Here is a 26,647-nt window from a genome sequence, read left to right as displayed (position 1 = left end):
GTTACTCGTCCTTTTTAATTTGCCTTCTGGTGGGTACTGCACCATGGGTAGGACAAGCTTTGAAAGAGTGCTAGGTTCCTTAAAAATGCTAATCTGCTGGTGAAAGTCTTCCAAATCTAAGCAAATTATGATATTTACTGTTCCTGGGTCTGAGCCAGGAGGTCTCTGGAAATACTGTCAAGGTCTGCATCAGGCTTTGTGGGTTTGGATTCCTAGTTAAATCTCTTAAGTGTTTCTTGAAAGCCACAAATACCTGGATTTTTATGCTGCTGACCCCCAACAGCTCCCAGGGAGGCTTATTGGAAACTGTTGTTGTCAGGCACCTTTGGATACAGAGCTCCTGGGAGGCACACAGGAGGCATAGGGAGGCAGCTTCCCACTGCGTGTCTGTCACATGGAACTCTGCCAGAAGGGTCCAGGCTAAAAGCCTTGAATCCTAAGTAAGGGAGGCATCTCCCAGCTGGACTGAAGGGACCACTGAAGGGCTGGGAGGGCAGGATTTTGCCCACGTTGTAAGGGCTCTCCAACCAACGAATGTAGGAGCAGGCACGATTCCTGCTTTTCTGGGCTGCTTCTTCCAGTGTATCAGCTGAGGACCCTCTCCTGAGGGTCCACAGAGAAATCCACACCTAACTCCATGCTATCGTGGCCTTCAAAGAGAAGGATATAGCCCCTCCCTCACTGCCCTCCTACCCCTCCTCAGAAAGACCAGAAGTCCACCAGGAATGTCAATCCTCTCTCCTGCAGGAACCTTTGGACTTCATCCCTGTGATGAAATCGGCTACAAGCAACGAGTTAATGTTTGACTGAGACCACACAAGCTGCACGAGAAAACCATGTGCAAGACCGTCTCTTCCTCCTTATTTGCTTTACAAGGTGAGCAAATTCCAATATGACATCTCCTTCCCCTTTCGCTGCCACCTCCCCTCCTCACTTCACCCCATAAGAGATGGCAGGAAAAAGCATCAACACAGAGCAGAGACCATGGGGTCTAGGGAGGCTTGGGAGGAGCACTTTGGGGTTTTTCTTCTGTTCTCCTGTAGCTGTATTTACACAGCTTCTTCTCTCCTTGCCCCTTCCCAGCCTCTCTGCGTGCTCTGTTACAGTGCATGAACCATCACTGAAATGAGCTACTGAAGGGACGTATTCTGATAGCGGTCACAGGCAACTTGGGGCCAGAGTTTCAAGCAACATTTCTTTTGGTTTTAGTCAGGAGCTGAAGTGGTGGGAATTTTCTCCTTGTTGTATGTTGTCATTATGTGAAAGCTGTGCCTTCCAGTGAAGTGTAACCCTGCCAATAAAACCTTACATTGGCAGCCCTGTTCTTAACTCCTGCACGCACACCCCCAAAAGCTTTTTGGGTTGTTCTGTTAAGCATTTCTGTTAATTTATCAGCTAGCCTTTAATGCAGCAGGCCACAGAAAATACCGGTCAGACTGTGAATTGCAGCATGCCCTCCAGGTCCCTTGGGAAACAGTAGCAAAGTGGCATTGGTTTCTGATGCTGAGCAAGGGGAACAGACTGGCACCCCCCGAGTATCCACCCACCTTGTTCTCTTCATGGTTGATACTCCTCATGCTGGTGGGACAAGTCTGTTTTATAACCATATAAGCTTATGTGTTTGGGAATATTAGATCATGGGCAAATCTTATAACCCCTTAGGTCCAACAACCATTTGTTTTTATTTTGTTCTTTCATGTTCTTGTTGCATGTTAAACACTTTACAATAGGTTGAGCCAGGAGAGTTAATCATCTCCTATGGCCAAGTCTCATGGGTGGTATTATGGTTCATATCACCTGAGCATGCCAAGCTCAGCTCCAGCTCTTCTCTTACAGGTCAGGACAGTTCATTTTTTAAAAGTTACCCTTCTAGTTCTTAGACCAAAATCAGTAGTATTTGGTTTAATATGGGAAGTTGACTGGTTTGTAAAAGGTGGCAGAACTGGAATGCAGCCCTTCTGGGAATAAGTGACAGTGTCCGCAAGCTTATCAAGTCCTGAGGACACTGTCTAAAATAAATCAAATTGTACAAGCTCCTTGTCCAGAACGGTGCTCCAAGCTCAAGGAAAACAACTATTTTTTTTTTCTTTTAACTTTTCCATAATGTGTATGATACAATCCAGATTACAGTACAGTAACAAATTAACCCAAATGGAGCTAGCTTCCTCCTTTCCTTAGGGATGGAGAGGGACTTCTAGGCCTGAGGCTTACCATACCTTTTCAGGAAAAAGGCATGCTGAGGGCATATGAAAATATTTTGGGAGTGTGTGTACATAGCTCTGGACTGTCTTTTTAAAATAGTTCCTGTTTAACTAAATACTCTCCAAAATAGTGGTCCCATCTAGAGGCCAGATATTACCACTATGAGAAGGTGGTGAAAAGCATCTCAGATAATCAGGTGTCACAAGTAAAACCAGACAAAGTCTCCAAGGCAAGCAGGAGTAAATTCCAACCATTTTAAGCATAGACAAATATAAAACTTGGTATTGAGGCTGTAAACATGCTAAAAAGTCAGTCTGCTGTTTACAGTACATGACTTTTGATTTTCTATAATTGAGTCTGAGAAATTAGGCTCAGATATTAAAAATGAAGTTGTGAGGCTCATCTGGAAAGCAAGAGAAGTCAGATAAGAGCTTGTGTTAAGGGCTGAACTTTCATAGATTTGAAAGTTCCCAGGTGTTTATCATGTAGATACAATATGATGTATGTACAGGTGAGTAAGAAGAAATTGTTAGTAAAGTTAACTATTGTTTAAAAATAAGAAAGTGCAAGTTCCTGATTCTGCGAAGAAAGTAGTAGATGTAATCAGTGTGCATGGACCAGTTCAGTCCAAAGCGCTTTCATAGCACTAAAGTTTATAAGCTAATCTCTTTTGTGACTGACACTGCAGGCAGGTACCTAAAGTAGAGTGACTAAGTCATGAAACACGATGAGTATCTCTCCACTGAATTGTGCCATGCCCTGCAAGTAATCCCACTGATTTCCGAGAGCAGGGGGTACAGGCTTCTGCGGGAGCAAGGTTAGGGTGGAAGAACTGAGACCCCAGCACCATTCTTTCATCAGACATCAGCACGCAATTGCTTGCAACACTGGTGGATGTTGTTTGTTGTGTACATATTGCAAAATGTCCTGTTGAGGCTTGGACTCTGCACTCCTGAAGAGCACTTGTGTCTGATTTAACAGACAGTATGAGCGATCCTTTAGCAGATACAAGCTCTACTGACTCCAATGAAAGCTGCAGTTTGTGAAAGAACCAGAGCTGGGCTCTCAGTGTTTAGAGACGTGAGGTGTAGCCGTGTATAAAATTGGCAGATCCCTTGTAAAATGCATGTGCATCTAGCACAGAGTTAACCCTGGGTGACAGCAGGTAAAAGAGGGCGAAAGTATAATAAAATATGGGTCTTTACGGTAGGCATTTACACAGTATTGACATTGTTAGCTGTGCTTAGAGATTTATGTCAAGTGTTCCTGTGCTGTCATAAAACAATAAAGTACTTCTGTGAAGGGCTTAGGGCAAAGGGGAGGCAGAGAAGTCTCGCTATATAAGGCCCTCCTCCAGCACCCGTGGTAATCCATGGGAATGTTTCCATAGCTGTCAGCAGGAGCTGTGTGGAGGCCTGCTAGGGGAGGGTGAGCAGAAGCAGCACGTTTACTATGTTTAGAGCAGGTAACTACTGATTTTGTCTCAGAGAGGATATTGCAACCACCAAATTTTAGGAGCGTAATGCAGCTGACAAGTCCACTTTGCAATCAGTGGAGAGAGGTGAGGATTCCTCCTGAGAGCAGGGATGTATCTGAACTGAATTGTCCTCTGGTGTTTCATAGAAATGCTGATGATGACCCATAAAAGCTGAGAGATGACATTAAGAAAAAACACTGTGCTCAGGGTGGCCATGAGGTGAAAAGACCAAGAGTCCAGTGTCCCAGGGTCTCTACATGGTATACTCTGGACTCAGCACACTTTCAGCTCTAGGCTGTTGCAGCTCCGCTTCTCACATTGGGCTCACAGTAGGCTTCCCCTCAACATTTTGGCTGCAGGACCAGACTTTGCAGCTGAGCTCAATGTTTATATGTAGTAGACCAAACTGAAATGCCAGTCCCAATCAGTCAGAGCACCAGGGAGTTTAGATCCAGGCACAGTCCCTGCCTGTCTATGGGGCTGCAGCCCTGGTTTGTTGTCCCTGCTCCTTGTCTCTGCTCTTCATGAGGTTACGGCAAGATTTCTTCTCCAAGCCATGCTGATACATGGGACCTGTTAGTCTTGGCTGCAGGAAAGTATTGTTCTTCCACTAGAGGTGATTCCTATGTAGTTGTTCCCTGGTTAGATGGCACTACATGGAAAGGTGTTTTCCTGCTTCTTTCCGGATGCAGGAGGTAATTCTTTTCCATGAAAGCATTTAGCAGAAGTGTTCCCCACCACAGAAGTCCCACAGCTGTCCTGGGAGGGGTGGGAGAGTTACCTGCTTCCTGACCCTGCTCTGGCCAATGCTTCTCAAAAATCAGTCAGCTTCAAAAAAGAGGCGCATCTCTGTCAAAAAGGGACATTTCAGAGCCCTTCATAAACCTGAGTGTTGCTGACAGCCTGGCTTTCCTTGCTTTCCCTGTCAAGAACCAGAGGGCTCCACACCTTCACTGTTCTCCAAGGGAGCTGATATGGGCTGTTTGGAAAACAGGTGGGTAGATATTGAGCACTTCAGCATCTGACCCTACACCACATCTCTCAACTGCCTGAATTAATTTTCAGCCTAGGCAACTGGATGAGCCTTACATACTTCTTTCTCAGAAGCATTGCCCGTGCCATTTCCTGTCCCAGATTTTATCTTAAAAGCTAATGAGTAGAGTTGAAATCTGTCCCTCACTCATCAGATACATCAGTCTCCACACTCCAGGGCTGACTTCGCACTGGGGCAGCTCTCAGAGTCCATGGGCTCACTCCAGCCAAATCTATGTGAGACTGGGTTGGTCTGAGTCCTGGGAGGTGTCACAGTGGCAATAAACTGCCTCAATCCCATGGCGCCTGGTGTCCCTTTCATTCCTCCAGTCCTCAGCTCAGCTGGTGCTGAAAATGTGGCCCAAGTTCATTCCCCTACTGCCAACAGCACTGCAGGCTCCTACTCCACAGGACCACCACCTACCCCAGCAGAGCACTGCAGGACACCTTGTTCTTGCATCCCACTGTCCTTGTGCAAAAAAGGGGGATTTTAAGCTCAGTTCAGTCAGAGGTGAGCACTCTCTCTCACATGTGTACCCAGAGCAGAGTGCTGCAGCACCACCATCCCGTTGGCTTTGTGTGTGATCTTTTCCCATGAATATCTCAGTGGTGTCCTCATCACATGAGCTCTTCAGCCCCTGGGATGGTGAGACAGCATGGGAGATTGAGATGACCCTTTTAGTTTGCACATCTCTTGCTCTGCACAGCCACCCATTAAAATTATTCGCTTTACCCTTCTCCATAGGAATTTGGGGGGACCTTGCAACAAACTGCTTGGGACTGGCAGGGACATGCACGTGGGAGAGACGCAGAGCAGAGCATGTCTCTCACTCCTCACACTCCTTTTTATTGACCCGCCTCACTGATTGGAAAAGACCCATGTCCCCCCCACGGCCCCCTCTTCCTCCCCAGCCGCACAATTGTCACCGCCAATTAGTGCATTGTTAGGGCACACAATGGTGCTGTGGCCGCTGGAATGGGCCGCTTTTGTGCGTCTCCAGTCGGCCGTAGGGGCAGTCAAGATTCATTTAGGGCCTTACACAACATGGACAGAAAATACTATCAGAAAAGCAAAAGGGGGAAAGAAAAAGGGAGAGAGAGAGAGAGGTAGCAAGAGGCGGGGGGGGGGGGCGAAGTCTGCTATTCAAGCGTTAGCCCAGCCGCATGAAAGGCCCAAGAAGCAGTGCCACATTGAAGACGCCCCTTGGAACACAAAAAGGAACCAGGGCTTAATAGTAATTAGTGGGCAAACTGCAAAGAGCGCCGTGGCTCTCCAGTGAATTGTTTCTGCGCTTACTGCCACTGCTGCCCCTTCCCCCTTCCCTCCGGATCCGGCCGGGAGGGGAGCAACTCGGGGATGGGAATTGGCAGCCCTCCTTTACCAGCCATGCTCTGGGGAGGCCCCATCCAGCTCTTCTTTGTGGCAGGTAAATTGGATTTCATTCTCTAAAGCTCGTAGCCAAGTACAGGAGGTACTTTGCAGCCAGAGCAAGGCACAGGAGTATGATTTTGGGATCAGCACTGTGCCTGTGTCAAGGACCTTTAAAGCAGCCTTGTCCCTTTTTGCAGCCTGGCGCGACATGCCTTGTGGCTGGGCTGTGTTTCTCCATGGCCTGCCCCTCTTTCCCCAGCAGAGCCTTGGAGGTCACTACAGTTATTCTCTTCTGCTTCCGTTGTCTCCCTCTTTAATCATAAAATAATCACCTGTACAGGTTTTTATGATCTATTTAGGGAAAGGCCTGATAGCAACTCTGTCAGCTTAGTAGCGGTGAGGAATCTGCTCAGGCTGAAGACCAAACCTTGCCCTCCCTTCTCCACGAAAGTCTGCACAGTGCAAACAGCACCTGCATCCACCCCTTTCCACTCGTTTCTGTGCCAGCTCTCAGTCATGCTAAGGCCTTCGTTGATACGTACAGAATTTCTTAAAGCACATTTTGGCCCAGCATGGCTTGGGCTTGTCTTGGGTAGCTGCATTAGTGTGCAGCTGAATATGTTTGATCTCTACTTCTGTAGAGATTAGCTTGTTGCTGTTATCAGTCTCAGCTCATCTCCTGAACTGCTCATACTAGGTTTAGCCAGGAGTTTATGTGCCCAACAGAGTTAGCTATTAAAAGATCGATAAGGCAGGTTTGACCTCATGTAAATGTGCTTAAGTATTGAGGAGAAATTCAGGGCATCTTAACCCAAATGGAAAGTACAAAGTACATGGAGACACAAAATTATGAATAATTCCTTTTATGTTGTCAGGGAATCTAAATAAAATCTTTGGAAGAAAGCTGCGGGGCCTGGTGGTTAGTTTGTTGGCTCTTCTGAGCTAATGAATGTGTGTTTCAGCTATCCTTGGATACAGGGGTGCTGGAGCAGGTGCTGATCTCAAGCACAACCACACACAATGCCACAAACTTAAACTGGGCACTTGCGGATTCAGCTCAGTATAAATTAGACCAGACACCAACCAACCAAATTTACTAGTCTTTGCTGGAAATGTTTCCAGACTGCAGCATGTGAAAGTGATACATGCACGCACACATGTACAGTTCTAGACTGTTGTCTCTTTTTGGGTAGAGACTGAAAATAGCTATTCATTTCCTCTGTTAGCTGCAGGTACAACACTCTCCTCTCTCTAAGATACCTGAGTAAGCTTAGGAAATGCAGTTGTTGCTCCAGTACCAATCTTCTTCCATGACCTGGACACTACAGCCATTCTGTATGTCCATACAAAAGAGATTTGATTGTATTACAACAGTGAAAATAGGATTCACAACCAAGACTTTTGGTCTGTCCAAAATCCCATTACGGGTTTCACACAAGGCTGAGGGCAGCACAGCCAGCATCAAGGACTCGGCTGGCATTGCTGGGATGGCTCCACAATGCAAACACGATCAGGAAGCTTACAGCGTACGTGTCTCACAGATTGAGCTGGTCAAAGCCACTGTCTTGCAATGCAGAACATGTCTGTCTGTCACCAGCCACAACATGTCCTCTCTCTGCTAATTAGCAACATCCCTGGCAGAGTCTCAGCTGAAAGGATTACACTGTTTTCTCACCTCACCCTCTCCCTTCCTCCCCCAAAGAGGGATGTGTAGTCCTGTTGGGATCCAGCCTGGCCAGCCCAGGTAAGGAACTGGCCTCATTCTCCTCCAGAGTGCCCCTCTACCAGAAAGGGATTTTGTCTCCAGGACAATCAGTCTGGCCCTGACTGAATGGACGTGCAGCCTTGCATCCCTGCAGCGTAGTGCTGGAGGTTGTCAGCTTAATGTGCTCTAGTGGAACAGAAACAGAGAGCAGCATCTTTGCAGCAGGAGCCAGAATGGTATTTTCCAGCTCAGGACTGAAGGGTTGATTTCCCAGCTCTGTGTGGCCATAAGGGCAAATCACAGAATTTTTCTATCTGCAAAAGCCAGGAGAATCATCTGTTCTTTCTCCCATTTTTTGTATTTCTTGGCTGCTCAGCCTAAGAGCTGTTCGTACTGCAGGTACATTCAGCACCTAGCACAGTGAGGGGCAAATAATGAAGTTGCATGTTGGAAGCTTGCATAGTAATTTCTCCAAGTGCACCCAGTGGGGTCCTGTCTGTCTCACGATGGTGCAATGACTGGGGGTCTAGCAGTGCCAGCCTGTAGGAGGCATGGAGAAGGGTTCAGCTGCTCCCTTGTCCCAAATAGTGGAACAGGTAATTTCACCAGCATAAGGGAAATACACGCAGAGAATGAATTCTGCTGTAGCTGCACAGACTTCTCTGAGCAAATACCTGGACCAAGCTACTCCACTGATTTCATGCCATAAGGAAGGTGCTGGCCTGTGTGAACCCCATCTTTGCAGTGATTGTGCTATCTTTTTTTCAGCTTATATAAAATCAGTTTGATTGTATCAGTTTGGTAAAAAAGAGCCTGTAAGAGGACTACACAACCTGGTCATCAAAGATTTTTGGCAAACCTGCTACCACTTGTGGAAGGATTGAAAATATTTTGGAGCCCTTTCTTGCATCGCCAGGACATATCCCAAGCCAGGTAACATCAGTGTGCTTGATGGTGCTGCACATTGCAGTGAGGTACAGGATTTAGAGAATGGATTCCTTCTTTTGCCCAGCCAATCTCTTGATGTGCTCCAGTTCTGTAACACTAGTCCCTGCTAAAGCTGTTGCTGTTTAAGATTGAGCTCTGTGGATCACTTGCATGTGTTAATTCTTCACATCTAACTAATGCCTGAATGTGAAGGTTGCTAGCAACATCCTTTCCAAAATCACTTTGACCTGTGTATTACATTATGCCATGAATGACTTGCAGAAGGAAGTAATCAAAACATGTATAGTTCCAGCTAGTGCTAATTGCCTTTTCATCTGTTTCTGTCTCTTTTTACTTGTGCCCAATAAATGTTGACTATGCAGGGATTTAAATCTGTATTTCAACATAATTTGTTTCATTTGATGTGAATGACATGACTCACTAAGCCAAATATTCTTCCAGCCCCATGTCAAGCACTTCAATGATGTCAAAAGCAGATACGGAGAATCTAAGTGCCCAGTCTTAGCAAGAATGCCTAAAAGGTCAGGGAGAGGACATTGTTTCAGGAGGTCTCTGACCTTGATACTTACTGGTTCATGAAAACCTGAAAACACAGCACGTGTGTATTGCATACGAACTTTCTCCTTCTAGGGTACAATAGATGACTACGCATACAGGATGAAGCTTTCAAATGTTGTATGATTTTTGATTGCCTCTGATCTTGAGTGGGCAATATGGCATGTTGTAAAGGAGTCCAATTTCCAGAGGACAGGTCTGTGACAATTTCTGGAAATAAAGATTAACCCTTAAGGTTGCCTCAAGACCATCCAGAATCACTGCATCTGGAAAATCTTGATCACAGCATCTTGAGAGGTTAGCGAAGAACTGCAGTCAAAGCAGCTTATGTGTTTGAAACCTATTTTGATTGTATGAAACTGTATTTTCAGGAAAGGGCAGACTGAACTTGAACTATTCTGAACACAGACTGAAGTTGCTCTTAACAGCAACAGTTGTTATCACACGTTTTTCACCAATTCATAGAATTTTAAGGCCAGTAGAGACCACCTATAACCGCAGATGTTCATACCAATAGCAGTTTCTTTGTACAGGGCCAGTTCAGCATAGACAGAAAGTTTCTTGGAAACTTTTCTATTTTGACTGACTGACTTTCCCTGAAACCCAGGCAGGACCTAAGGGACAAGTGCTCACCGGGCTGATTCCCGGCTGAAGTCTGCCTGGTTTCCCAGCAAGCTCCTGGCACCCCAGGATTTCCGTGTCCCCTACTCCGGGACCTCCCCTGGCCTGTACTCCCAAGACCTCCCTGGGCAAGGGGCTTCTAGGACTTCTCCACATTGTGACAGGAAACCTCCAAGCTTTTCCTGATGCTGCAGGATTTCTCAGAAGTATGGGCAGCTTGCCCTGTTTGGCACAAACTGGTGTGTTTTACATTGTTTTTTAAGGTTGGAATTTTCCACAAAACAGAAATTGCAAGTTTCAGCCAGCTTCAGTCCAGGCTGCTTGAGTGTTTTCTCCAGCGGATCTTGCACATTGGCCATTACAAATTTGCTTCCCAACTCTGAAGTATTTTCTACAACATTTTCAGACAGAGGTTCCTCTAACCTGTGTCTCTCTTTGCTGGATTAGAAAACTGCGTAGTACTTTTGTCCCTTGAAATAAAGTACTGCAACTGCAATAGATATTATTTAAATTTCAGTGTAAAACAAGCAAATAGAAACAAGTTTCCAAAAGTTGTGGCCTGTGGCACGGCAGGGAAAACTGTGTCAAAGCTGAGCTGCTTTGAGCAGTTTCACCCTGAAGGTCTCTCACAGCAAAGGAGAGGGCAGAGAAAAGAAATACCAATTTAGAGATGGCGTTGATCAAAACAGCATTGGTCTGAAGATAAAGCAAGCAGTAATTAGTCTATATTATTATTATTTCATAGTGGCATTTTTGATAGCTCCCATGTATGAGTTGGGGTTTTGTTTTACTTATGTGGTCAGAGTCAAAGCTGGTGTAAGCCAGCGCCGATCTTTGCCGGGCAGTGAAGCCATGCTCCTTCACACCTGCCGAGGAGCCTGGCCAGGGGTCAGGCTTCTCAAATCTGCACCAGTGTTCAGAAGCCAACACTTGTATTTTTGCATGCCAGCCCCAGTAGGTTACAGGGAAGTGGTGATGGTCTTGCCTCACATGCGCACAGAGGGTTAGATGTGCCATGGTGGAAGCCACAGCTTCATGGCTGTGGAGGTCACTTTTGCTGGGCATTCAGATCAGACAGGGCAAAACTCATGTGATTTGTGGGAAATGCCCTGCTCTCTCAGCTGGGATATGACCTGAGCTGCTCAGACCACTAGAGAGGTGAGCACTGGCCCCTTGGTCAAGAAAAAAAATCTCAGATTTCATCCTTCAAGGTTGCTCATTTGGCAGCTTTCCTGAGAGCTCAATTCATTTACAGCTATAAGCATACAAATGTATGTGTGGTACAATCACCCTGCTTGGAAATCCCAGTGGAACAAAGTATTTAACTCTGAAAAATACTTGGAGTAACTTCTTTGCAATGTATAGAGCAGAAAGCATTTCAGAAACAATCTAACTGTGTATTTAAACAGTCATTACTGCCTTCTGGGTAAATAACACATGTTTTTAAAATGGTTTCTATACACAATAGATGCTAACACAATAAATCCTAATTGCTCTGAAGGACCCATTAGGCTCTATCAGGTCAATACATGGTGCAGGTTTTTTGAAAGTCACTCACCCTGTTGTTACATAAGCCACAATTTGAAAGTCCATAAATAAGTATTTGCCCAATGAAGAGTGAGGGCTTTGCCAGGGCCATACTAATTTATCATGTCGACTTCACTGTGGGGACTGTTTTCTTTTCAAGGGCCAATGTTAAAAAAAAAAAAAAAAGAAAAGAACCACAACATGATGATTTTCAAAAGCTACACGTCTGAAAAGTTTCAGGCTGCAGGAGACTGAAGCTCAGCCGTGGCTGTACTGCTGGTGGCTGGGCTGTGGCATGGCAGGGACCCTTCCTTGCCCCCACCAACCCTCCTGTGCCTTTGGGCCAGGACCCTGATCCTGCCTCTGCCCTCTGCGTGCTGGGGTGGTGGCATCTCGAGACGGGAATGACCCTTCGGTGTACAACCACACCTTGCAGAAAGGAGTCCCAGTCCCTGGGGAGACCAATGGCAACTAATTATGTACATTTTATGTGTAATTATATGTACAAATATTGTTAAGTAATAATTGATAAGTCCAGCAAAATGAGCTTCAAATGCAGCCATTCTTCCTGATTTTACTTTAGTGTTACTTATCTGAACTTCTGGGGGCATTTTACAAACTGCAGCACTTGTGTCAGGTGTTGCTGAAGTCTGTGTCACTGTTAGAAATCAGATTTTGCATTAATTCACTCAGAAGTTGTCTAGTTCCATGTACTTTTTGAATATGACTAACAGTTTGGCATGGGTTTGTTTTCCTGCAATATGTTAAGGTGTGTGATTGTACAGGTATATATAAAAACAAAGAGTATTGATGTAGGTTAGGATTTTAAAAGCAATTTCAACAAGACATCCATGGTGAAAAGGATTCAAGTGATTTAAATCTGAATTCCTGTGCCCAGCCCAGAGCTTTTAAACCATTTGGGCACATGAGAAAATGTTTACCCCTGTTGCTGTTGCATTTTGGTAGGATTTGGGTGCTGGGGTCCCTCTGCAAATGGCAGCGGTGATTCCCATTCTGCTCTGCTTGCTTGAGAAGGGCTGGAGCTGCCCTGTCTCCCTACCTGCCATGTCCCCCCTGCCTGCTGGGCAGCAAGGACATTGGGCTCTTATTTAGGAGCCCCTCTCCAGGTCCAGTTACGTGGGTCAGTCTTGGTGCTGGGGTTTGTAGTGCTGGCAGCCCACGGCCTCGCAGTTCCCAGGCAGGAACTCAAACGTTTGCCACGAGTCAAAGCAGAAGCACACCCATCTTGGTGCAGCGTGCAGCCATGTCCTGTGCGCAGGGGAAACATTGATCTCCTTTTGTACCAGTACACCGTGGGTCTGATGCATTGGAGCTGGCACATCATGATGCCAAACTTGATGGCTGGCTGTCCCTGCACCCGTGGCAGGCAGTAAGGCACAGCCTTGCTAGTCTCATGCTGCAGCAGTCTGCCCCGTGGTCCCCAGCACCCCCTTGCTCCAGCAGTTTGTTATCAGGGGTCACTGCTAATTCGAGCAGCGCCTGAGCTAGCACGGCCTCCAGCTGGGGTGACTGGCAGGCTGCCCACTGGCACCAGGAGCCTATAGTCACCTGCGCTGGGCCCCCACTGCATCCTTCCCAGGAGCCGGAGACTTGTCAGCAGTGCAGGCAAAACCAGAATTTGCTGCTCCAAGCAAGAAGAGTTGAGGGCGAGGGATGGCTCGCTGGTCCTGCAACAAGAGGGACAGGAGGTTCCAGCCCTGCTTTGGTACAGGCAAAGCCAAGAGCGAGATCAGTGCTCCCCAGCTTTGCCCCTGCCCAGAGCCTGGGCTGAAAAGCTCTTTGCAAAAGTCTGCGGAGTTCTCTAACAAGGGCAAGGGCAATGGCTAGTCTTTACAAAGGAAGCTCACTTAATCCTTTTCTAAAGTCTTTAAAAAGTCACAGTAACCTTCACAAAGGCAGTTTGTCCAGGTAAACAGTGTAGGCTGACAATATAGCAGCAAAAGAACCAAATGCAGAAATACTTACCACTTTTTTACTTTCTCCTCCTACCAGGAACTGCTACATCCCAGCTGAAAATGTCTCGACAGGCGGAAGATATGTCCGTGAGGACACACATATTGTCAGCCCATGCTTTGGGCTGGAGTCACGAGCAGAGACTAGCTGGACTTGCAATCAGACCTGTCTCGCATGGTGGAGCTTCATGAACACCTCTACACATGCATTAAAGGTAAAGCAATTTCCTAATAATTTGTAGAGGTTTTTAACAACAACATCAAGTTCCTAGGGGTGGGAAACACTTTCTTTTTTGTCGCCAGGGTTTGGCGTGATAGGTTTTGTGCAGGCACAGCTTCTGTCACTAATAGTGCTGGGTACAAGTAAAGCACTGTACTCTCATACTATACTGTAGAGATGAATAACAAGCTTATCAACTCTACTTGCACTTACACCATATTTAATCCTGTTCTGGTTGCTCTGCTACGTATTCATAAAAAACAAAAAGGAAACAGAAGCACAGAGCAAGCCAACAGATGTCTACCTGGCTCTTAATTGGATTTTATGTATCCCCAGTGTAGCAAATACAGCATTATTTACAGCCAGGCTCTAAGAATTAGATACATCTGGAGGAGTGGTGAAACCTGAACCAGGCTACAAGAGTTGATAGATTAACTGAATGAAGAGCTGCCCCATTTTCCCCTTCTTATCTTCTCCCTTCCCACCTATATAGCAGTTCCCCATTGTGTGTTGAATCAAACTAAGATATTGCCAGAGGGAACACTTATAAAAATGAAAAAATGCCATCAAAAAAGAGAATTTCTGCTCTTGCGGAGCTTCATCTGCATTTTCTAATTGTACAGCAATGATGATAATAAAAAGGCTGCCCTCTGCTCTCAGCTATAATTTGGATAATCAACTGAGGGCCATAATGAAACTGTCTGTGATTGCTTTCTGCTGGGCTGCTAGTTCACAGAAACTCATTGTTGGGGAGAATTAAAAGTTATGACTCCTGCTACAGGGATATGCCACTGTGTTCCAAGGAACATGTGACTTGTAATTCTCTTCCGTATAGCTTTATTACAGGCAAAACTTAAAGTGTAAAGCAAAGAGGTATAGGGACTTGAGCTTTTTTTTTTTTTGCCTTTTTTTGGCATTTTTTCCCCTTTTTTAAAAACAAGTTGTTAAGCATCAAGGTTGACAGTGCCAAATGATATGCACACCTAGGGTGGGTGCACTAGTAGACACTGAGGATTTAGGAGGTGGTAATGAGGTCTCTGGCCTTAAAGTCCCTGAGGACTCTGGTTGTGATAGCAGCAGTCAGTGCTCTGTCCATAGGCCACAGAGCAATAGGCAAGCCAGATTTTACCTCTGGGAGGAAGGCAGGAGCTAGGTCACGCTTTGAATCTTTGCTTTCTGGGCTCTGGAAGCAGTCGGGGATATTTTGGGTGCGTGAGATTTTGGGTGCTGGCATTCCCCAGCACCAGGCCTGAACGTGAGCTCTGTCTGTGATGTGCTATGGGAACGTCTTGACTAGCAGATCCAGTGCTGGATGTGAGTACTTTGCTCCAGATTGCCCTTCCATCCACATCCACAGAGGAGGAATGAGGAGCTCCTATGCAAGGGCTTGGGAGCAGCCTTCCTCCTTGGCCAGAATAAGGGTGCTGCCATAGCAGGTGCAGCCAGTGACCCCCAAATCTGGCTTCTGCAGCAGCCAGACTTCCCCTCTGTGCCATGGGCTTCAGGAGCAGTGAAAGCCACTGAAAACTGGGCTGGTAATTTAGGTGTTTGCTAGTGCACGGATTCAAAATTCCTTATGTCAGGCGGCTGAACGTGACCACTGCGGTAGCTCCGGCAGGAGCCCGCGTTTCCCAGAGCACTGGGAAGACACCTCTGTCCCAGGCAGGGTCTCTCCAAAGCGCCGGCTTTGTTCATTCGCACCGCGCTCCAACGCCTGCTGCCTGCCTGGGAGGAAAGTGGTTCGTGAAACACCTCCTGCGGCTCCGAGGTGGAGCGGCGAGCCGACCGGCAGCCCAGGCCAGGAATGTGGTAGCGCAGCAGCCTGCAGCCTGCCAGCTGGGCGGACGCAGGCAGGGCGGGTTTCCTTTCCCCGCGGAGGCTCGGCTTTCCGGGAGGCGGGAGCGCTGCCCTGCCAGGCAGCCGGGGAGCGGGCAGCCGCAGGAGATGCTGCCGTGACCCTTGTACCCGGGCTGATGTACGATTGCCGGAGCAAGGCAAACGCCCTTTCCCCCCATCCCGTTATGGCGGGGTGAGACCCCGGCCCCTTCCCACGGAGAGGGGCTGAAGGGCCCGAAGAGGAGGGGGCGAAGCGGCAGCAGCACCGCAGACGCCGCCTGCCGCCTCCTCCTCCAGCCGCTGCCCCCCGTCCCGCTTTGCTCTTCACGCCGTCGAGTGGAAGCCGGGCCGGCGCGGCGCTGGGGCGGGCGGGGGGTCCCGGGAGGGGCCCGGTGTGCAAGAGGGGAAGGAGTTAGGTTCCCTGCAACAGACCAGGAGCCGGGGGCGGATGCGGAGCGGCCAGTGGTTTAGGCAGCACCGTCACCTTCTCACTTCGTCGCCTCTCTGCGGGCCGCTCCCGCCGGCCGGGCCGGGGCCGCCGCGGGTCTCCGAGCGCCGGCGGGCGGGGGTCCACCAGAACGTCTCCAACACCCGGGGCCAGGCGGGGATCGGGGAGGGGGGGAGCCGGGGGCAGCGCGGTCTCCCGGCGGGGCGCCTCGCTTCGCCGCCGCGGGACCCGGTGCCCCGGGCGGGGGCGGCCCTTGGGAGCCCCGACGGGGGCGGGGCCAGTGACGGGAGGCGGGACCGCGGGCGTTCCCGGGGCGGGGCGGGGGGCGGGGGGCGTGTCCAGGGCGGGGCGCGGGCGCGGCGCGGCGCGGGGGCGCCCGTCCGCCCCAGAGCGCAGGTGGCAGCGGCGGCGGCAGCATTGGCGGTCCCGGCGGGGCCCCGCTCCCGGCGCGGCGGCGGCGGCGGCGGCAGGTGCTCGGGGCATGCGGCGGCGGTAGGACGCGCGGCGGCGATGGGCGGCCGGGGGCTGCCAGTGCCGCTGGTGCTGGGGCTGCCGCTGCTGCTCGGGCTGCCGGCGGCGGGGCGCGCCGCCTCCAAGGCGCTGGTGTGCCAGGAGATCACGGTGCCGATGTGCAAGGGCATCGGCTACAACCTCACCTACATGCCCAACCAGTTCAACCACGACACGCAGGACGAGGCTGGGCTGGAGGTGCACCAGTTCTGGCCGCTGGTGGAGATCCAGTGCTCCCCGGACCTGCGCTTCTTCCTCTGCAGCATGTACACCCCCATCTGCCTGCCCGACTACACCAAGCCGCTGCCCCCCTGCCGCTCCGTCTGTGAGCGGGCCAAGGCCGGCTGCTCGCCCATCATGCAGCAGTATGGCTTTGCTTGGCCAGAGAGGATGAGCTGCGACAGCCTGCCGGTGCTGGGGGACACCGAGGTGCTCTGCATGGGATACAACCGCACGGAAGCTACCACCCTACCGCCTTTCTTTGGGAAGCCCACGCGCCCAGCCAAGGACACGGCCAAAAATCTGACGCCGCTCGGCGGGCAGCGCCCCTCAGGGCTGGACTGCACCCGGACTTGCAAGTGCAAAGCGCCCCTAATCCCCATCTCCAAGGAGTCCCATCCACTGTACAACCGCATCAGGACTGGGCAGGTACCCAACTGCGCCATCCCCTGCTACCAGCCTTACTTTACCCAGGATGAGAAGACCTTCGCCACCTTCTGGATTGGCCTCTGGTCCATCCTCTGCTTCCTTTCCACCTCCACCACCGTGGCCACCTTCCTCATCGATATGGAGCGCTTCAAGTACCCCGAGCGCCCCATCATCTTCCTCTCTGCTTGCTACCTCTTCGTCTCTGTGGGCTACATTGTACGGCTGGTGGCAGGGCATGCCAATGTGGCTTGCAACCCGGAGCACCACCACATCCACTATGAGACCACAGGCCCTGCCCTCTGCACTGTGGTTTTCCTTCTCCTCTACTTCTTCGGCATGGCCAGCTCCATCTGGTGGGTTATCTTGTCCCTCACCTGGTTCCTGGCAGCTGGCATGAAGTGGGGCAATGAGGCCATTGCTAGCTATTCACAGTACTTCCACCTGGCTGCCTGGCTCATCCCCAGCGCCAAATCCATCGCTGTACTGGCACTCAGCTCCGTGGATGGCGACCCAGTGGCTGGGGTTTGCTACGTGGGCAACCAGAGCCTGGAGAACCTGCGGGGCTTCGTGCTGGCACCACTGGTGGTTTATCTCTTCACCGGCAGCCTCTTCCTGCTGGCTGGCTTCATCTCACTCTTTCGCATCCGCAGCGTGATCAAGCAGGGCGGCACCAAGACTGACAAGCTGGAAAAGCTGATGATCCGCATCGGCATCTTCACCGTGCTCTACACTGTTCCTGCCACCATCGTCATCGCCTGCTACATCTACGAGCAGCACAATCGGGAGGCGTGGGAGCGGGCGCAGAACTGCTCCTGCCCGGGGGACCCCCACCGCCCCAAGCCCGACTATGCCGTCTTTATGCTCAAGTACTTCATGTGTCTTGTGGTGGGCATTACCTCCGGCGTCTGGATCTGGTCCGGCAAGACGCTCGAGTCCTGGAGGCGCTTCACGGCCCGCTGCTGCCGGGCCAGGAAGCCCGCGGGCGCCTCAGTGTACAGTGAGGCCAGCCCGGCACTGGTGGGCAGGACGGTGCTGCCCAGCATGGCCTCCTACCACAAGCAGGTCCCGCTGTCCCATGTGTGATCGGAGGGAGCCTTGGTGACTCTAGCCACAGCGAAGAGAGGGTTGCAAAGACCCTGGGCCACAGAAGAGGGGGTGACAGCTGGGCTACCCCTGGCATCTTCAGCCCTACCGTGGCAGTGCTGCCCGGGACCGAGCGTGTGCGCCTGCAGGGTACGGAGCAGCTGTGGCCCCAGGCAGGGAAGGGAGAGGTGCTACCAGCGATGTAGGGGCAGAGGGAGGCTTGGAGCCTGGCACTGCCGTGTATGCCCCATTTGGGGTCCCATGCCCTGTTTGGGGCCCTGGGGTGCTGCTGTCTGCAGGCTGGTCAGGTGGCAGGTAGCCCTTGAGCACTGATTTGTGTCCCACAATGAGCCTCTGGGCAGGTCTTGCTGGTGCCAGGGTGAAGGGGAGAGCTGCAGCAGGCAGGGCGGGTGGTGGCCCCCAGCCCCAGGTAATGAGCTGGCACTGGCACCCAGCTGCTTGCCAGAGCCGGGAGGGTAGTACGAGGGGGCTGGGGACAGCTGGCGGGGGGTGGGGGTGCTGCCTCCCGGCTGTGCTGAACCTGGGCCTCCCTGGGCAGAGCGGAACAGTACCCCCAGGGCACCTGGGCACAGCTACGTGTTGCAGAGGAGAGGGCTGGGGGCCGCTGGCACGGCACTGCTGCTGGCCCCACTCAGGCAGCAGTGCACTGAGTGGGAGGGAGGGAGCTGTGTGGGCTGGGGGCTTCACGGGCAGTGGCGGTGCAGGAGGAAGGGGCTGCGGAGAGGAGCTGCCACCCAGCCCTCAAGGCAGGCAGGAACAGGGTCCCAACTGTCTGCCGTGCAGGTGGGGACCGGGCGACCCTGGGGGACCCTTCCTCCATGGCCAAGCTTGTGCCAGCTCTCCCTGGGCAGTGGGCTTGGGGCTGGGCAGGGACTGGTTGCTGGTGGGGCTCAGTTCTGCGGCACCGACTCCCGAGTTCGACCCGCCGCTCTGCAATGGGCAGCTAGCTTCACCGCCTGTGGAGGAACTCGCCCCTGGGAGCCAAGAGGCTGCGCAGGTGACAAGGCTGCCATCCCAGCACGGGGTTTGCAAGAACCCCCAGGGCACCCCGGCTCTGGCACTGAGAGCAGCCTGCTCCTGAGCTGCTGTGTGCTTTGGGAAGGGGTGATGCTGCTCTGGGCCTCTCACCTCTGCAGCGGGGTGAATTTCTCACATCTCCCTTGTGCCGTGCAGGTTACCCGGGGGAGGCAGGGAGCCCCAGGGCCCTGCCTGCCGGCTTTGGCACGCGGCACAGCAGCTGACCATGGCACAGCCAACCCTAAAAAGGTGGTTGTGCTTCTGCAGCGGGTAGTGTGTGTATGGGGGGGGTTTCCTGAGCCAGGTGGCAGTCTGTCTCTCCGGGGGAGCAGCTGGGTTTTCCAGCCAGCCAGCTTCCACACTTCTTGCTGCTTTTTTCAAAGCTGCGCCTCTGTTGGAGACAGCACAGGGTTCAAGCGTGAGCTGTTAATTCAGGAAAAACTCAGCAGAGTGCTCATACTCCCTTTCCTCCAGCTTCCCAAGCCTTTTTCACTTCCCCAGGTCAGGCAGCAGCAGAGCACTGACAGAGCCGGTGCCTGGCATTAAGCGGTGGTGACAGCTGGGTTTCGATAAGTAGAATGATTGGGGTGGGGTGGGGGTGGGGGGGGGGGGCTGTTGTCAGCTTCACTGAATGAAGCCAGGGTGAGGGGCTCCGGCTGTGGCACAGGATGGGGCGCAGCTGGCAAGAGGTGGCTGCCTCTGGCTTCAGCCCGCTTGTGAAAGCACATGATTTTTTTTTTTTTTTTTTTAATTCCCCCCCCCCGCCCTAAGTGGTGATCATGTATATAACCGCTCAGCTGTTACCTGAGTCTTTTTTTTGCCCTTCTTCAAGCGTGGCACCATGACCCAGCTGCTCAAGCACTGGAGAACAACTGCTGGCTTTGCTCCCGCAGGACTGCAAGGATCCGAGGTTGTTCTTAACACCCTTGGGACCACTTCAGTCAAGAAGGTTTCCACCTCATTTTAAAATCGAAGCCTGGGAAGTGAGGGGACACTTAAGTGGCACAGCTACCGCTAAAGGTACTGCCAAGGTACTGCATGAGTGTCTGGGGCATTCTGGCCAGAGGAGCCAGCTGTGCAGGGACTGAGGGCTCAGCAGGAACTGCTCGGCCGCACATATCAGCACTCTTGTGACAGAGCCCCGCCCCGCCCCGCATTGCAGTACTTCATCATGGGCAGAATTGCACCATGTTGTGTTACAAACTGTAAATAGTTGTATTATAGCCTGGTTTGTACATACAGGAGCTGTAGTGACCTTTGATACGGGTTTGGGACAGGTGTGTTCTCGGCAGCGAGGCAGGTCAGGCGCAGAGACGCTGTGGGTAGTCTTGTGTTGTAATCCAGGGCATTAAATGACTCCAACCTGCTCCAATCCACGCCTCGCTGGACTCCTCTCTTTCTATAGTGCCTTTTGTAGATACAGCTAAATACACATCATGCAATACAATGAACAAAACCATGTCAAAGGTGGTGTTTTGTTGTTTTTGTGGAATTTTTTTTTCAAAAAGTGCAACTGACTGTGTAAAGGGTTTTTTTTTTTAAGAAAAAAATCCAATATTAACTACAAACCGTTGCCTATTGAAAAATGCAAGAGCGTTTAGAGCTTTGATCTAACGGTAGGTTAATACAATCAACTTGTGTTTGAGCCTGGCTTCTCAGCAACAAGTGGCAGGAGGCAGAAAGAAGCCGTTGCTGTGTGCCCTGTATGCTGTAGCAAATTTACATGTTGGTTTTGTTTTGTTGTTTGTTTTGTTGTTTGGGTTTTTTTTTGTTTTTTTTCTCTTCCATTATTGATGCTGTTCAACGTTGTTTAAATAACTGTACTATATTTTGTGAAAAGCTGAAGAAATTTTATTCAAAAAAAAGAGAAGTATCAAGATTAGTTATTTATAAGGACCAAAAAAAAAAAAAAAAGTGTGGTGTTTTCTTTGCTTCTGCTAGAATATTAATTACCATAAAAATGTAACTGTGTGGGGACAGAGAGGCGTATGCTGGAGGGCTGTGCGGGGCTTTTATCAACAGGGATTGTGGGGGGGGGGCCAGTAAGGCAACTACACTTGCATGGCGCAGAAATAGCATGTCGCATGTGCCCAAACCCCACGCAGCGCTGCCCTTGGCATGGGGGATGTCACACACTCGCGCCCTCACCCGTGGGCTGGGTGCAGCAGCCTGAACCGGGTTTAATCCTCAGGGGCTGCTGTGCCAGCTGGCTGCGCTGCTGGCTGGTGTCCGTGACCTCACCGACAGCATGTTTCCTTGAGAGGCCAAGGTGACACCTCGCTGGTAGAAGAGGGTTAACTATCAACTTTTATTTGCATTCTGCAGTTTGCACAGGATCAGTCCCTCACCCTGTGCTGGGCTCAGGCCCTGAAGAGGTGCCCTTTGATACTTTTCAGGCCAAGCAGATGACAATTAGCCAAGCAGGATGCGGCGCGCTGATTTGAGTGCCCATGTTGCCATCTGCTGTGCACTCTCTCGTGTTGGGAGGAGCACTTTAGGCAGGACAGCAAGGGCTTAAGGCTGGTTCCATGGTGACTAATGGTGCAGGACTTTGCTATCTAGTTAGGTGTGTAGGCACACACCAGGTCCCACTAGATAGGATCTCTTACCTGGAAGCAGCATTCCAGCACCCAGTGATAAACTTGACAGCTGCACAGACTGACTCACCTGATTCCTCAGTGCTGGGTGATCTGCTCCCCCCCCCCCCCATGCGCAAGTACAGGCAAAACACGCTGTCAGGGTCTGATCCTATCTTGTGGAGGGCAACTGTTTTGGGGTGTGGAGGGGCCATGCACCATCGCAGCACAAGGTTCTTACTGAGGAGCTGTGGACACTCGCCGCCTTTCTCCAGCACCTCACTAGCAGCCTTGTTGTCATCCTTGCCTCCCAGGAAGCCACTGTCTCCTCAGCTCCTCAGTAAACAGGGGTTTGGCAGAGCTGCCATCCACCACCTATCTTGAGCCACTGTTTCAGAGCAATGGGAGGGCCATTACTGCAGGCAGCTGTTTGCAAATCACCTGTGGGATTCTGTTCTGTGAGCACACATTTAGTCACACATAGTCCAGCCTAATGCTTGTGTTGCCATTTTGCAACCATGCTCTCCGTGTCCCATTTGGTCAACTTTGGCTATCCTTGAGGCAGTCACTGGCTTCCTTGCGGCTGAACAGTAAAAATGCAGCACAAATGCAGGCTGGGTGGTATGGGGAATGACAGCATCTGACAGCACGGGACCTATGTGGCTTCTCAAATAGGTTTTAATATCACAGAGCAGAAGCCAAAGTGGTTGTTTCACCTTAAAAAAAACCAAAAAACAAAAACAAACCACAAAAAAAGCCTTGTCCACAAAGGCAGCTCAAGACTTTTCTAATCCTGTGCCAAACAAGCCCATGTTCAGCCAGGTGAATGCTCTTTCCCTAGCTTATCAATGCGGGGGGGGGGGGGGGGGGCAAGCAGCACATTAATAAGTGCAGTACAGTCACTTTGACAGCACCCTGTAATTCACTGTATATTGTCAAACAATTTATGTGTTGCAAGTGTAGTTTTCCCAGGTAACATGACAGAAAGTCAGTTCTTTGTAATACTACTGCACTATTATGCTGTGGGAAATACCAGCACAGGACAGGGACAGGAGCCTGCCTGGTGCTGAGCTCTGAACATGCCAGCTCACCCTGCCAACCCCTGTGCAAGCTCTTGCCTCAATTGCTCCTCTCTCTTCTGCTTGCTCAGGTTATGCTTGACACCTATACCCTTATCCAGAAGCGATGGTCTTGACATTTATTCCATCGCTGAAGTGCCTGTCCTCTTAACTGCCAAACCCACGCTGAAGTAGTGCTCATGAAATTCCCTTAGAAACAAAATACACAGTCCTTGCACACAAAGAGAAAGGGCTGCTGAAGCCCAAGGGTGTCACGTAGCTCACAAACACAACCATGACTTTCCGCCCCTGCTGACCACTAACCCACGATGTTCATTATTCTTGTTGGTGCTCACATTATTCTCGCTGGGCCGTAACATAGCTATTGTCTCTGCAAACAGCATTTACTGCCAGATGGAGAGTGCTGCCCTGGAACTGAATTCAGGCAGAGGTGACCTCAGCACAGATTACCTGACAGCTGAATAAAGAGAAACAAGGTACAAGGTGGTTGCTCTTCCCTGTGAGCAGAGGTAGGTAACAATCTAATTCCAGTATTCTATAATTTTTCTTTTGCCTTTTTAAGAAAAGTGCTGCCCACATAGAAAGAATAATAAAAGTTACAGCATATCCCCCCTCCGCCCGTTCATCTTCCAGCAGAACCACCTAAATGTAATTCCTTCTGAAACACTATCACTGCTCATCTCTTCAAAAGGGAGCTGTATGGTTTACTTTTTATTGTTTACCTAAGAAATCCACTAGCTGTGCTTTCCCGAATCTTAGGGGGACTAGAATGTCAAATGTTAAATGGAATTGCTATTTTTCCTCTCAAGAAGTTGAGTTGTAGTTGAGCCCTGTTTAGTGTCTGCTGAACAGATCAAAATCTTATTGACAACGTGCTCTGGGCTATGCTGCAGTAAAACTAAAGCCAGTTAGGGTTCAAGGCAAAAAGAAGTTTGGGGCAGCAGTCTACTGCAGGATATGAATGACTGCTCGAGCTGTCATTCACCTGCCATCCAGGTCAGCAGGAAGAACCTTCACCTCATTTGGCAAAAAAGGTAAATGATTGCCCCAAGTTTCTGCTGAGCCACCTCACAGCTGAACGGCTGCATTTGCAGAAGCTGTGTGCCAGCCCACAAAGTACAGCCAGACCCATCCCTGGCAGCGCTACGGAAAGAAAAGCTCATTAGCAATTAGGTCACAAGTCAATCCAGGAGTTGGTCACTTGTAGCTTCCAATTTAGTGCTCCTCAAGGGAGGACTCAAAATCCATCAAATGACCTCCAGAAAGACTGTCCCTACTTAAAGGCCATTTAAGTGCAAAGAAACTGTCAGCGAGTAGTTATTTGAACAGCCCAAGTCAAATTCTGAATCTGAGTGACACGTGGGAGTAGTCCGGCAGCTGCGCAAGACTCTACCGCACCTTCAGCTGAAGCAGGCTGCTGCCCTGCGCCGCCAACCAGGCAGTTCACAGTTGCCGCATGACCTCTGCTGCCGGCTCCCCAGACCTTCACTAGTCACCATGATAAAATGAAGGTGAGGGCTGGTACAGGGCAAGGAGGGGCCTTAACACACACGCTGGGGGAAATGAAATCAGACAACTGTACAGAACACACAATTCACCTTTAGCTTTAATTAAAATAGAGTTTATTAGCTTTTCTTTTAATACAAACATGAGAAAGGAAAACCACCTGAAGATGTAGCGTTATTTTCAAAATTGAATTGTGATCAATACCTGAAGTGCCAAGTTCCATGGATTTGGGAGCCAGGGGCTGGCATATTTGCATACCACAAAAGACTATATGCATCATTTTTAACGAGTGAGTGCAGCCAAACTGATGATTACACTCAGACAGCCCCACTCTCAAAGGCAATACGGACTTGCTATTCAGTGTTAAGCTTCTGGGCCTTGGCTGGAAGAGGAAGTGCACAAAACCCGTGCCATTCGGAGGGAGATCCTCCCTCCTTCCTAGGACAAACCGCCTAGTATCTATTTGGATCCAAGAAGGGAAGATACTACAAAGACTTGTAACAGGAAGAGTCTAATAATACTTATCCTGTTTAGACTTCGGTTTCAGAGCCTGAAAGTAAGCTCCATTCCAAAGTCTCAGAAAGAGCAAAACCCAAGCCTCTAGAGCAGTTGCACAAGATAAACTTAACTTTGGAAAAAAAAAAATGGGTTTTATAGAAAGCTTTTTGATAATTCTCAATTGAACACAGTATTTTTCAATCTACCTTGTTAGGTAGTCCAGGATTCTCAAACTCATTACTGTCTCATTATGAATGTAAATCCCTCCCAGGAAACAAAAACCTAAGGAGAGGCAGATGGATGCACAATATCAGCTTTAGGAACTCCACTGTATATAGCACAAGAGATCTGCAGTTGAACTCAGAGAAGCAGTGCTGCACACACGCCATTCACCACTGGATTGCTACAGTTTGGGATGGTGATGATGTTTCCAGACCAACTTTCTCATTCAATGCCTCAGAAAAAAAATATACAGATTGCATCTCCTCCAGAGCAATATAAGTATTAGAAAATGAGAGAAGCACCATAATTCACAAGAAATGCAGCATGGACCCTATACATTTTAACAATACATAAAACCATATCTCTGCCCCCAGTCAAAACATTCAAAGTCTTTTGACAATCAATCTCTACTGGAGTGAAGTTGTGGGTGCAGAGTTGGAATTCCTTCCTGCTGGGCAGCTTCTTGGTTATGAACAGATCACAAATAATAGCAGCTTTTAGTAGCCAAACCAGGGAAAAGCTGTCAACATGTGTCTATGCTACTGTTTTCAGCTCCAGAGTGGCTTTATACTTTAAGAGTCCCATGTTTTGTTTTTGTTAACACTGCATCAACCTGAAATACAAATGCAGCGAGACTCTGGATGACAGGGGAGAGGAGGGAAGAACATTGTAACTATAGTCATGTGGTTAGTGTTTAAATTCTAAAATTTAAAACTACTTATTATTAAAAATGTCAAGAGTTCACAGCTATAGGCCTACATAGTAAGCAAACATCTGTGGGGGAGAGAAGTTTGTTTTTGCACCTCTGGATACATTACAAGGAGGAGAGAGTTGATTTGACAAAGGTCTTGTCTTTTGCACCAAGTATGCTCCTCAAGCTCTGGGCTCCCTTGGCTAGTTTACTCTCCTCTCCTCCTCTTGCTGGAAGACACCATCACCGCTGGCTTGTGTGCATGGAGTGGTGGTACTCCTCCGATTCATATGGATGCTGGTTCATGGTGCGGCACCCTTCTCTCTCCTCAGGAGAGGATGGCATTAGAACGGCGAATACCAACTAAGTTATCAGCACTGAAAGATCGTCTCATAGCAGCTTTTGACAAGTCTTTGTATTTGTCTTCACACAGCCGGGAGATAGCCTGGATACCACGTTCAGATACAAAATGAAAAATACACATTAGAAAAGTTTGAACATTTCAAGGAAGCTTTTACAAGTGTAATACCAACAGAGCAGGCACTCTGTAGCAGTGATGCTACTAGCTTATTTACTCTCATTCTAGGTAAAAAAGAACTAGTTTGAAGGGAAAATATTAAGAGGGTCTGTCCCCAGGCTAACAAGAACCCTATCTGTCAGAAAGTAAGACATAAGAAAGGTGAGTGGCTTCCATATCCAAGTACCTTCATTCTCTTACCAGTCTCGCTATCTAATGAAAAACTTTGATCCATTTCAGACTTACAAGTTTGTGGAAGTTATGTTCAAAATTGCACCTAGTAGCTAGGTCTGATGCATGCAGCAGCACAAAAATTTAGCAGTACAAAAACACACACAGCCATTTCTATGAGAGAAAAGGTTC

General features: G+C 49.6%; 2 protein-coding genes and 1 long non-coding RNA gene across 5 annotated transcripts in view; 2 read left to right on the top strand and 1 right to left on the bottom strand.

Annotated features, from left to right (window-relative positions):
- The first annotated feature begins 817 nt into the window (after positions 1-817).
- LOC129207808 (uncharacterized) lies at positions 818-23,354 on the top strand. The gene is made up of 3 exons (XR_008577549.1): positions 818-876; positions 13,453-13,627; positions 23,231-23,354. It is a non-coding gene; the product is annotated as an uncharacterized LOC129207808 (long non-coding RNA).
- Positions 16,300-18,673, top strand: FZD5 (frizzled class receptor 5). Its single transcript, XM_054829272.1, has one exon. It carries the CDS (start codon positions 16,427-16,429, stop codon positions 18,155-18,157), a length of 1,731 nt encoding a protein of 576 aa, XP_054685247.1. The 5' UTR covers positions 16,300-16,426; the 3' UTR covers positions 18,158-18,673.
- Positions 23,355-24,455: 1,101 nt separating the features above from the next.
- Positions 24,456-26,647, bottom strand: part of CCNYL1 (cyclin Y like 1) — a 33,176-nt gene continuing 30,984 nt past the window's right edge. For all 3 annotated transcript variants that reach the window (XM_054829273.1, XM_054829274.1, XM_054829275.1), the window contains exon 10: positions 24,456-26,212. In XM_054829273.1, coding sequence (XP_054685248.1) covers positions 26,096-26,212 — 117 coding nt within the window. In that variant the 3' untranslated portion in view covers positions 24,456-26,095. The remainder of the gene's footprint in view (positions 26,213-26,647) is intronic.

Source organism: Grus americana, chromosome 6 (genome assembly GCF_028858705.1).
Source record: "Grus americana isolate bGruAme1 chromosome 6, bGruAme1.mat, whole genome shotgun sequence".
NCBI classification, from domain to species: Eukaryota; Metazoa; Chordata; class Aves; order Gruiformes; family Gruidae; genus Grus; species Grus americana.
The sequence above is the reverse complement of the archived record's forward strand: the minus strand, read 5'-3'. Positions and strand labels throughout refer to the sequence as shown.